Source organism: Lepeophtheirus salmonis, chromosome 9, assembly GCF_016086655.4.
Source record: "Lepeophtheirus salmonis chromosome 9, UVic_Lsal_1.4, whole genome shotgun sequence".
In the NCBI taxonomy this organism is placed as follows: domain Eukaryota; kingdom Metazoa; phylum Arthropoda; class Copepoda; order Siphonostomatoida; family Caligidae; genus Lepeophtheirus; species Lepeophtheirus salmonis.
This window is the reverse complement of record NC_052139.2, coordinates 26,694,539-26,708,010: the sequence shown is the minus strand read 5'-3', so window position 1 is coordinate 26,708,010 and position 13,472 is coordinate 26,694,539. Positions and strand designations below refer to the sequence as shown.

Genomic DNA, 13,472 nt, shown 5'->3' with positions numbered 1-13,472 from the left:
CTGCGCTGGAAAAAGGAGAGTTGGCTCCCTAATAAGTGGGGAATTAAAAATGGTGGAAAAATATATTAATCTTCATAATGATTAAATTATAAAGTATATTTGAGATTTTCCTGTAGAACCTCGTTCTGATCTGTTATGCATGGATATTTGTTACACAACTAAACTGGTCGAATTCGAAAACCTGGTATCTTGTATCTTCCCAAGCTATCAGGCAAGGGCTTTACTATATTTAAAACTTTAAATCAACTTACTTCTACACAACAATATTAATTTTGTAAACATATTAGGTTTTCAATCAGTAATTTTATTTATTAAACCACTAATGATTAATAGTAATATTAATGTATCGGACTAATTATAAATTAATAGAGCAATTACTTCATTTTATTTGCTAATAGAGTTTTGGAAAGGAGTAGGTGGACGTGGGTTGGAGCCAGTTGAGAGGTGAGTAAGTACAGCCTTCAGACTCTACCACGTGAAATGTATATGCATGACGTGGAAGGGATGAATGATTGTGTTCACTCTTATGCATGACTTGTCCATGTATAAGGACAAGAGATCCGCTCTGGACGGGTGCTGGAACCCAGTTCTTATACTCTGGGTATTTCTCTCCACGATATACGAACCTTGGGACGGAGAGTTCTCCATTGACATAATTTCGTTCGTAGGTGTATTTGACTGGGTCTTTGTGTGAGCCGGGTACATACCAAAGACATCCATTCTCGAGGGTGGCGTCGTGTAAAGGGATCCAGAATCCAATTAATTTGAGTGGATCGTTTCTAAGAAAGGTCGAGTCCTGCAGAAGAAGGTAATATATTTAGTTTTCAACTATGATAAGTAAATATTTGTTAGGGCTGGGATAGGACACATGCCTTCTGAGATGTAACAGGACTCTCTGTCTGAAACGCATCAGTTGTTGTAAATTATAAAAATTCTTATTGTTTAAAAAATGTTAGTAAATTTGGAAAATTTAATGCATAGGTACATTCAAGGCATCCCTTATTGACATTATCAATCAATATAGCCTCCATTTGCCTTAATGAACAGTTCCAGCCCGCTACAGAAATTTGTACAAGAGTTCTTTAAATACTCGTCACTACGTTTGCTCAGTTATTTATGACGGCAGCCTTTAGTTGGTCCTCTGTTGGGTATAAGACTCACAAAAGCTTCCTCTTGATGTGACCAAAAATATCAAATAGGAGGCCAAAAATCTTGTTTTTCAAGCATGTTGAGAAGGATTTTGATCCGGGTCAAGTCAATTTCAAAAATCTATATTCTGAAGACGCTAAAGAAGCATTAGATAAAGTAATTATAAATGCCAAATTTAATCACTCAAGAGAATAATCAAGAATGAACACCATTATCTGTCATTGTTGCTTATGTTGATCATATTTCAGATTCATTAACCTGACTATAATTATTAATAAAGTATAGTTTCCAGGCGTTGCCACGAGAGATTAAGAAATTAAAATTAATTAAGGGCTCTTTTGCTTAATATAAGACACAAAATAATATTTTTGTGTTGGTTTTATGAGTATGAATATACTAACATATAGGCAAAATATAGGAACTTTTCTTTCACGCAAAAACAGTTGCTATATTGTGTATTCTGCAGCTTAAACAACACTGCTACTGCATTTGTAAGCACCAAGAACTAATATGCTAGAATACACCCCCATTCAGGGGTTGCTTATATGATCTCCTGGTCCGTGAGGCTGGTTCAATTATTATACTGCCCTTACCTCAGCATCAAAGAACCCTTCTAATATTCTAAATGCACCTTGGCCTTGAAGTTGTACAAGTAAAGTGTTAAAATGGTCAACATGGCAATTAAGGCCAACAAAGTTGTTGTTACCCGAACCGTTTCTGGGGCGTTAAGAACCTACATGGAAAAATTCAGGGAAATAAATCTATTAGTTTGGTCATGATTAAATGACCAAACAACACTTAGACATAAACATTTATTATATAGATAAATTATCCAAACAAAATTGTTTGGATAATAAATGTATGCAAAATTATACATTGGTTTTTAGTTGTTCATTTTTATACTAAGAACTTTTGCAAGACTCGGTAGATGAGAAGGATTGAAAGATGAATTATTATAAGTATAGTATAATTGCGCATAATTTTCCGGCAGAAAATCCTCTTTGGACTTTGTTATATAGTTAGTATTCAAAAAATAGCAAAAAAAAAGTACCTTCTATTAGTCTAACAAAGTAGAAAAAGTAAATGGTTATACCTGATGAGGAATGACTTCTGTACCTACATGAGGCTGTTTAAATATGTACATGCTTTGAGGGATAATGGGAGAAGAGTAGGCAAAGGCCTTTGCAATTGATTTAACTTTCTCACTGAATGTATGCTGGAATAATAAATTAATTATAAGAAAGTATACAATATATTTTTTAAGAATAAATAGTGCAATATTAGGGTGTCCACAGGGGGTGGGCTGGAGAGGCTGCACTGTAGCACCCCCCCCCCCTTCCAAAATAAGTAAATTTTTTTTTCGTTATTTGAGCAAATTAGGCAGCAGACGAAGAAAAAAATTTCAAACATAATTATATATTTTTAAAATTTTCCATAACTACTTTTAAAAACATTTTTCAATTTTTTAAAAAAATACACAAAACCAAAAAGAAAAAAATATATAATCCTGTAGACACCCCTGGATATAAACTCAAATTACTTTTTGAAATGTAGGACTTAGAACGTGGAGAGCATGCCCGATTTTGTTCAGACATTCCTCTTTCTTCTTCAATAACTTTTGATCCTCGTCAAAGGAGTCCTTTTCGAAGAAGAATCGAATCTTATCGTTTGAGTTTGCAAAGTAATCATCCTTGGCTTGTGAATTGTCAAGGGTGCTAAATACACCACAATGTTCGTCAGGGTCCATTTGCTCTACAAGGTCATGGCATGTTGTCATTAATTCTTGAACGTCTTGCTTCGTCAAGAAGTTGGGAATCACGGTGAGTCCCTCTTTTTCATACTAAGATAATAGGAAAAATAAATATTAGATATATATTTAGGTACATTATATCAAGTAAAGATACTCGAAGATAAGAGGGAGTGAAAAACAAAGTTATGGGTATTAGGAAATGTACCCCAGAGAAACTTTCCCGTGCAAGATGACACTGGAGAAAATGGCCCAACAGGTCAATTTCCTTTTAGTAGAATTAACCGTATTTTGTTGAAACTCATAATGAATAATAACACATTATAAATTCGCTGAATATTATTTATAACAAATATCCAAATATATCTAAGTGTTCCATCCCTCAAGGGAGTACCTTCAAGTGTGAGTAATATTATTGCAATATAGGAGGAGGGGAAATAAATAGCTTAGGGTCTCTAAAAATATGGTTGAATACTCTCCTCCCTCAAATTGACCACTGTCCCAGTGGTATTGTGAGATTGTCAAAAACCACCGTCAATTCTTTCAATAAATCCAAGAACCCCTCTAATATTACAAACTAGTTCAATGCCCTCGTGTCGGCTGAGGTCCGGGGGTAGTGTGGGATAGTTAAAAACTGGCTTCAAAGCATTACATACATCCAAGGAACCCCTCAAGTTTTAAAAATATTTCCAAGTCCTTGGGTTGCGTGCGGTACTTGAGGATACCCCTGAATCCTTAAATACCACCGTCAAAGCATCTCAAACATCAATTTTACAGGATTAGATAAACTATTTCCAGCAGAAGTCAGTTCGATACTCTAACCCTTCCAGAGAGAAAAAAAGGTAAGTTATAATTGAGTGTACCCCTTACAAAATTAAAGAAGAAACAAATTTTGATATGAGTATTAAGCTAAAAATAATATTATTTGGATGTAACGTAGCATCCATAAAAAAGTAGAGTTAAATGACGTAAAAACACAGAAAAAATGCGGGTTTCAATAAGCAAACCCAGGTCTTAAATTATTTTTGGATGTTAGGGGTTTTTTTCAGATATTTTGGATGAATTGGGGGTGGTATTTAGCAATCTCACACTATCCTGGGCCAATCTGAGGGCAGTAAGTATTCAACCACATTTTAAGTGTCCCTAAGCTATTAGCTATTAATCCCCCCCCCCCTCCTTGCCAATTGTCTTGATCCATTTCATTAGAAGATAGGATTTAATTTCAAAGTTGCAAGGAAATTGTATTGCAATAATATTACTCACACTTTAAGGTTCTCCCTCTGGGGGATGGAACAGACAAATTCCTAAGTTATCTATTTTAACTACTGATATACTTGTTATTAGAAAAGGTGAAAATCCATTGTGGAATAGCTATGTTAAAACAAAAGAAACAGAAAATCAACATGGTAACCCTGATAATTTGAAGACTGTTTAGGATGAGAGAAGGAATAATGCTCTTGACTTTTTATTAGATCAGCTACGATCGGCCCTGACAAAAGAAGTTGTGGCCCCCTACCAATAAAAACAAATATTTCCTTTAACTAGAAAATGTAATGTTTCAAATTTTGTCGCACAAATGTAATAATTGAAACTTAATATTTTGGAAAGAAATTATTTTTCTGTAAATAGGTATAAATTATGAAAAAGTCTCCTGAAATTTAGTATTTGAAATTATTTTAGAAAATTTAATTTTAGAAAACAGCTGTGGATTTTTGAATTTTTATTCAAAAAATTTAATATTTGGAATTTAATTTTTGAACTTTTTTCCAAAAATTTTATTTTCGAAATGTTTTTCAGAAAAAAAAATATTATTTTAGGAAACAGCTGTGGGGTTCTAAAAATGTTTTCATAAAAATAATTTGTAATATTTTTTCCCCTAATATTTTAACTTTTTTTTTTCCCAAACAATTCCATAACTCCCCTGGAGTATTGGTGGAAAAATACAAGTGTAATATGCACTCAATTTTGGGGAAAATAATTCCATCTTACTTTTGTGTTGATAGGTCACACACATGAAATAATACATTATAAAAAAAATAAGTTCAGAAATGATTCATTCATCTTAAGTGTGTCGTATTTAAATTGACAGCCAGTGTACTCAAAGTGCACGTATTATATATTTTATTGCGAATTTTTTTATTATTGCTTTAAACAACTACGGAATTTAGTAAAAATTATCGACATAAGGATTAGAAATACGTACTTCCTACAACCATAATGAAGATACCTACTAAGACTAACTCGCTAATCCTCTTTCTAATTCCCTTTTTTAGTTCGTATTATTCAACACATGTTCATCCCTTTTTCGGTTAGTGCAACAATTCGTCCTAATTATTTTTGGTGCATTTTCTAAGCATCAATACATACCTTAATCAAAATGTTGAGACACGGGAAATGTTGTTTTATAAATAAAAAAATAAGTTGTTTGCAAAAAATCAAACTTGCCCTCCAGTGACCAAGAATTTGATCTGATCAAAATAAAACATGGCCTTAGGTACGTAACTTAGAACTTTGATCTACTTATATTTATTACTAAAGTATATGTATGTCTCCCTTTTTAAAATAAATACCCTACACTTTTCATAAGCGTATATCTACTATAATATAATATTATGATAAGTGTATGTTTGCCTGAATAAAAAACGTATAACCGGGGTATTTATTTCACAAACGGAGACAGATTCATACTTTAGAAATAAAATTAAAGTTGTTCAGAATTTGGAGATACGTACGTAAGGCCATATTTAATTATGATCTCACCCAATTTCTAGGGGATTTGGAGGGTAAGTTTATTTCTTCGCACATAAGTTAATTTGTTCTTAAAACAAGATCGATTCCCCGTGCCCCATAGTTTTTTAAGGTTTGCGTTATAGATTCAAAAATGCAGAAAAAAAAAAGAAAAACAAACAAAAAGGGTAAACGTAACTATATATTAAATACAAATTAAAGAAGGGAATGAGGAATAGGACTGGCGAGTTTGTATTAGTACGAGGTATGGGCTTATTAAATGTGACTTTTTTTTTTCAATAGAACCTTTATAGTAAAAAATAATTACAAATGTAATCCTCAAAGTGTGCACCTTTGCTAGACACACGTTTCCCCCATGTTTCAGGCAATTTATGAATCCCTAGTATCCTAATAATAAAGCTAGAGGTGGTTGGACTGTTCGATTGACTTCCCTATGAACCACGTCTTTTTATAATTTTTAAAAGATTAGTGAACTCATTTTGGGAAATAAATTGTAATATCCTTAAAATTTTCAAGATTTAAAATCTTCCCCTGTATTCTGGTAGTAACTACAAAAAGCCAAAAGCTCGTCCATTACCATATTTTTTAAATATAAAGATTGTACAAAAACTATAGTGATCCTTTCTCACTAATTCATTTGGATTTTTGAAATGGGGATAAATAATTAAAAAGGTAGAAAATTTGAAACTTACACACTTTAAATGTGGCCAAATAGCTATAAACTTTGCCGCATCGAACCACGACAAGGCACACCAAAAGCTGGGATTTTTCACTTGTTGTTACATATAGTTCATAAAAAACTTGACAAAAAGTAATTAGTTTCATCACAAAATTGAAAAATTACAAGAATTATCAGGGGGTATGAATAATTTTTGAGGGCAAGTGTATGTATACATATATGATCGTGAAACTATTTAATTGGTTTAAGAAAAGGATGAAGAGAAAAATTGATTTTTATCTTATACATTCACAAAACTTTTTCTTCCTTTTTTTTTTTGAAAAAGTAAGATTGAAGGACACATCTAATGATGTTTTTTTTTTTAACAAGTCTTTTAAAACATAACAGATTCGTATAAAGTATTTTATACAAATAAAAAACAATCCTTGAATTATCTATTAGCAGTAACATCTTCATGTCCTCACCAAATCTTCCATAATAGGCAATACTTTCTTTCCCTTGTTCTTACCACACATTCACTAAGTGGTTTTTTATAAAGATAAAACCAGTTCACGCAAGTATATCGTCAGCATATTATAATTAATATGAAGGATAGGGAACGTGGGGTGGATATTCATTAAAACATAGTATAAGGATGTGTATCGTTCGAAGAATTGTATAATTTCACTCGTAGGCGTGGGAGATGACAATATTTGTGACACCAAATTAGGCATTTTTTATTAAATATATGGCTCTTTAAACTTAAAGCCAATCTGAATGATTTTTCCAAAAATAATTATGAAGTATATCTATTAAAGATAATCAATATTCATTAACAAATCATTCTTATTAATCATTTGGAAGTTCAGCAAATTCACAATAATTTATAATATATGTTAATTGAGGGCGATTCAAAAATATGTCAATCAAATAACAATTTCGAACTATTGGGTATCTTAATTCATCTCATCAATTTGAATAATTACCTTATAATTGATTCAAATTGACCCATTTCATTTCTGTAAATTGGGAGTTTCTCCTTTTCTTTATTTGTACTCAAGGTTATTTTTATGTTGACTCAGTTCATTCAGTAAGCTACATTAATTTTTCTCAAAATTATTTATGTATTTTATTGATTAAGTATCGTCAAGTGTTATCCATAAATGGTTAATATTAACCGTTACGCTTTTTCGCATGTACTCTTAAAGTAGTCAAAATTGATCGGACAATAAAATTTATATATATTGATATATTTTAAATTTCAAATCGGAGTCAATATACATTTTTTAAACCGAACAGAGGTATTCTGGTACAAGAAATATTGTCAATTTATATCCACAAATTGTTCCTCTTAACCATTAGGCTGTTTTTCAAATTGCACAATAGGTAGTCAAAATTGAACACATAATAAAATAATTATATATTAATATTTTTGATTTATATGAGCACATATCGGCCCAAATATACATTCCTTTAATCAAAGAAAACATCTATACTATAGCTAAAAAGTTTTGGTACATAAACTTCTAAAGATCATTTGAATAATTATCCAGCAATTGATTAGAATATGTCTATGAAATATTGGGTATTATTTATATATAAAGTATGGAAATATATTAGGATTTTCTCATCTACTTTAATTTTTGTTCAAGATTTCTTTTTATGTTGACAATTATAATTATAGTTATTCAAAATCAAGTTAATTATGCATCAATATCAGTGTTGGGCGTCTGTTTAGACATCCTTCATTGGTATAATAAAGTTATGAATATTTTTCTATTGGGTCGAAGAAACTCTGTCTTTTAAAATATTCGTCCTATATCGGCCCATCTTTTAAAATTGATGTTAATCGATGAATATCAAACTTTTCCCTCAACAAATAATTCTTTTTAACCCTTGAGTTGAAATGCAAATTGTACTTAGAATCACCAAAATTGATTTTTACAATAAAATAATGATAAATAGATAGATTTTATATGAAACGAATTATATCCGGGACAATATATGTAAATTAAATCAAATAATGATTCCCAAGAATATTTACAATTCTGGAGTATATTAAAGCATCCAAGAAAATGGAATAAATAGACTCCAATTGAGTGAAATATGTCTAGGAATTATGGGGTTTTTTGTTCAGTGTGGTCCAGATAAATAGGAAAATTTGTAAAGGCTTATAATGAACAAGTTGGATGGAGTATAACCATAATTTTGTTATCATTTGAAAGTTAAATTGAATGATATTCAATTATGTATAATAAGCCCCACCTTCATTATTACCTCGGCCACATGACGTCAGAAGCTTTTCAGGACTGCCGACTTCGTGTGTATTTTTTTACATTCTACTGATTTTACACTTATAATTTGCATTCCCTGAATGAATGGAGTAGCCCAAGGAAGTAAGTAGATCTTTTTAGTAGGCCAAAAAAGTTTAGGAAGTCATAGACACAATACGTTTTTATTTTTAGGGCTCGGATTTTTCGCCAGCAAACAGCCCGCACCTGAATCCATGCAATTTATATCAATGGGGAAGGGTCGACCTTTCAGCCTGTGTCAGGTATTACTTGTCTGAGGAGCTCCAAATGAAGACCATTACCTGCACAATTGCAAAGCGTTATCTGCACGCGGTCCCCCGGGACTGGCAATGTTTCTGCGCCGTGTTACCGAGGTTATCAAGAGAAGTTGATATTATAATAAATAATTGAATTTATTATATGTAACTATCGAATCATAAAATAAGCATGGTTCTACTCCATCTTGTGCCTTCGCTATAAGCCTTTAACAATCTTCCTAATTTATCTGGATTACTCTGTATATGAAGTAGAAAAAAATGGAATTTTCACCTCTTCTGTATTTTATTGATTGTTTCAGGATTATTTTTATGTTGACGCAACAATTTTGTAAATAAAGCAGGTACTATGTTTTGTTTTGTTTTTCTTAAGTGGGAATTTTTATATATTTTTCAAATTTCTGTCACACATTTCCTTTTTTGGAAATCTTGTACACAATGAAGACCCTACCTTTGGACGCTATATGTAAAACCTTGTAAACAATTAATTTTTGTCAAAATTGATTGATGTTTTCATTACATTCTTTCACAAATTAATCATTGTTCATTTTTATCAACATTTTATTGCCATAAACCATTAGGAGACTACTCCAATTGCACTTTAAATTGTCGAACGAAAGCTCCAATTCCGAGTTATTATAACACATCCCTGAAATTTGAGTACAATAAATGAAGCCAAATATATTTGGATGTATGTATAAATTTATACAATATCAAAAATAAATTAGGATCTACTCCTTTTCTTGATTGCTTTTCAAGATTTTTTTAATGTTGACAGAGCATTTTTTTAATGTCCTTTTAATTGGTGGGATAGTGTTTCACGGATTAAGTATAAACAAACATTATATTACTCTATCCGACCTAGGAATCGTCTTTCAAGTCCATGTACATTAAGTATATTCCTTCTCATGGAACAATGCTGTATCGAACCTACGCAGGCTAAGATCAAGAGTATAATTTATCATGTTCTCCATTCAGCTACTTAGGGTTGTTTCCGTTCTTATTTAGGATTCCTCCATTAAGTCTACCTCCGGTCCAGATCAGACCAGCATATCAGCCCTAAAAACTTGTAAAGTTTGGTACTTTTTGACGTGACTGAAATGTCAGCCCTAAACTAATTAAACAAAGAATAAATAAAATTCAAAGAATTGGTTTTAAGACTTTGCTGTACCAGACGAAACAAATAAAAACCGTAACATCACAATTTTTTTAAGATTTCTCTTGATAATTCTGTTTTTGTTTTTATATCAATTTTTTCCCAAAATTTCTTACTTTTTTGGGAGGGGTGGGGTGGGGGGGTAACTACAGCCTCTCTTTACTGACACCCTGCTAATTACAATTACTTTATGTGACCTAGGAATTGTCTTTGAAGTCTGTCTATATCCATAATGTACACTGTCTATCGGGAGAATACTTTTTCCACAGACAATTTACCACCGGATAATTTGCCAAAAGACATTTCCTGAATTTACATTTTGTCGCAGAACAATTTTCCCAACATACATTTTGCCGAAGTAACAAGAATTTTTGTAGTAGTTCATGACTTTGTCTATAATATGTCTATATATTCATATATAGTGTGTCCTGTAAGTATTTGATTTGATTCCTAGACTTAAAACATTTTGTGATTACTTACTATATAAGCATGCAATTAAAAAAGTTCTTGAATATATTTTGGTTAATTTTCTGATAATTTAAATTTTACAGTTTTGAAACGACCGGATTAAAAATTGACTAAAACATTATTAAAATTAAAACTTACAATAATTTTATAAGTATTTTTTCTGGTATACGTTATTTTCAATAATGTATGATGAATGAAATGTTTTCATTTTCCTAATTAAACTAAATAACAATAAAAAATAGTAAAAATCCGACTTCAAAAAATAATTTATTCCATTTTACAAGTTTTGCTACAAAAATATCATATAATGGGGATGTTTCTTTTTCTCAAAAACTGCAATAGTTGATATATACAATTATATATTTTTATTAAATTTAAAATTATTTATTTGATTATTTAATCATAATTTTTTAAACACATCACAGTGGTTCGAATCTTAACCGTTGTAGTACTTTAAGTAAATCAAAAAACTGTTATAACAGCTATTCTAATGTAAGAATGGCTAATCACTTCTTCATTAATAATTAGCAATCATTCGACATGATGGACTATTCATATAAGAAAAAAATCATGGATTTACGAACTACCTTAAAAATTTCCACCATTTCAGTTATGGTCGTCTTTTTTATTATTTAATTTACTTAAAGTACGATAACAGTAAAAAGTCGAACCTCATACTAATGAGTTGTACTTATATAATGATCATTAATGAGTATTATTAACAAAATAAAAATTCTACAAAATTACATATACTAATTTACCTGTGTCTATAATAATTTACCTATATGACATTTACAGTACATGAACAATACTTATTAATCCAATTATCATTTTAAATTAAATTAGAACATGTATTCCATTAATGGATATTATGTATATTATATTTGGACAAAATGTACGTTCGACAAAGTTGTCATTCAACAAAATTTACATTTTACAAATTGTCCTTCGGCAAAAATGTTTTTGGCAATTACCCAAGAACCAATGTATACTACTCCAGGAACAACCGATCATTTAGCTTACGCACAATCAGTTAAAGAAAATAGTTTTTCCTGAAGGCGTTGTCCATTGAGTTACTTCCTTATTTAATTATAATTTTTTAACAACTCAAAGTGGTTCGAATCTTAACCGTTGTAGCCTTTTAAGTAAATCAAATAACTACTATTAAAATTGATATCTTTTTGACTCAAGTGTTTTCACTAGTGTTGAATAAATAATAGGACTGATTGACTAATCAGTCTTTTTTGTCGATCCGATCTGTTTTACCATTCAACGTTCCTTATAACTGATACCTCGTTCTTAGCTATTTGTATAGCTAGTCTAAACTGATAGCTAAGATTGAATAATATAAAAACGAAGAAAATAATAAATGATTGCAAAAATGTATAATTATAAGTTCCACCTGTTTACTTCCTACTTTAAACTTCGCTAAGGACAAATACCTTCGTCCCTATCTATCTTCATCCCTACTCGTGACTCATATCAAAGATTGTAGTTTATTAAATCGAAGAAAATAATAAAATTAGGTAGAACGTATAACAATAAGTTCTAGCCACATAATCCAACCTTAAAACTTCAACTATCCCATTTTTCGCTGAAAGAGGTTATTTAGAACAGCTGAAACGACATAGTAACGACACATTTTATAGTAAGAAACTACGTCATTTCAATTGTTATACTTAAATACTGATAAAGACCATTGTAAGACAGAAAATTTTTATTAGGACCAGACTGATAGGATTACAGTTTTGTTTTTAGACAGACCCAACATTACTTCTCATTAAAACATTGGGATTATATTACATCGCAAAGATATTAAAATAATTGATGAAATATTACAAATAAGCCTCAAATTTAGTTTTTAGAGTGTTTTTAAGTTAGGAATGAACCAACGCATCAAAATCGGCAAGAATTGGCTTTTTTTGAAGTATCGCAATGGGCTCCATAATACTGATTTCACAAAAAACAATTTACTTACTAAATTATTCAAATCATTAAGTAAAAAAACCCTATAATTTTGTTATTTCAAATGGTCAGACAATAAAAGGAAGTGAGGACCATAATTTAGACTAACCTAGGCTTAGGTAATAATCCTGACAATTTGAAATATGTTTTGGGGGAGAGAAGGAATAATGTTTTTGACGGTTCATTAAATAAGCAACAATCAGTTCTAACAAGGGAGGAAGAAGAAAAGGATAAAAACAAGGCCATTGATACATGTCAATCCGCTATCCTACTAAGAGTCAACAAAGACAACAAATCCTCAAAAAAATGGGGGAAACATTTGTTTTTTAAATCCCAAATAAATATGAATTATGTATTAATATTCGGAAAAAATGATGATAGTTTTCTCTCAAAAATATTTTTTTACCCTAAATAACGTCTATAATCTTAACAAACCCTTACCCGATCCCTTTGCTCTTGAGTAATGATGACGGACGACATGTTTATTTTGTTGTTCCAGTAAGACACTTTATGTATATTTCTCTTTTGAACTTGAAACACCAACTATTTTTTCTCTCTATACAATAGTAGTAAGCGAATGCGAAATGTTAATATACATTCCTCTGTTTGTATACTTGATAACAAAACCAGTTCTTTATGTCGACATATCATATTTTCCAACTTGTTTTGTAAATGTTCATTTCATAAAGAATATACTCATAAACAGATAATTTGGAAACATTTTGAAAGGCTTATAACGAACAAATTAGACGGGATCAAAGCATAAGGGAATTATTATTTGAACGCTATATTATACTGTCCTCTTCTACAGACGGAAATTGATACTTGTGGCACCTTATGTCTTCTTCAGACCCTCCCTACTTGGCACCTTATGCTCGATAGAAATAGCTCTAGTCTGGGCTGTTTGCAGACAAAAAATCCCATTTCCAAAAGTAAGGATATTATGTAGCACTTCCGACATTTTTTTGTCCTTGTTGGGCGGTGCACAGTCTTGTTGGAAGCTTTAATTTCTTTC

At 31.0% G+C, this 13,472-nt stretch overlaps 1 protein-coding gene across 1 annotated transcript; it reads right to left on the bottom strand.

Moving 5' to 3' along the window:
• Window positions 1-283: 283 nt before the first annotated feature.
• Window positions 284-13,079, bottom strand: Phyhd1 (Phytanoyl-CoA dioxygenase domain containing 1). Its single transcript, XM_040719506.2, has 4 exons — window positions 12,899-13,079; window positions 2,690-2,989; window positions 2,243-2,365; window positions 284-796 (listed from the first exon to the last, which is right to left on the bottom strand). Exons 1-4 carry the CDS (start codon window positions 12,935-12,937, stop codon window positions 392-394), a joined length of 867 nt encoding a protein of 288 aa, XP_040575440.1. The 5' UTR covers window positions 12,938-13,079; the 3' UTR covers window positions 284-391.
• Window positions 13,080-13,472: the final 393 nt, after the last annotated feature.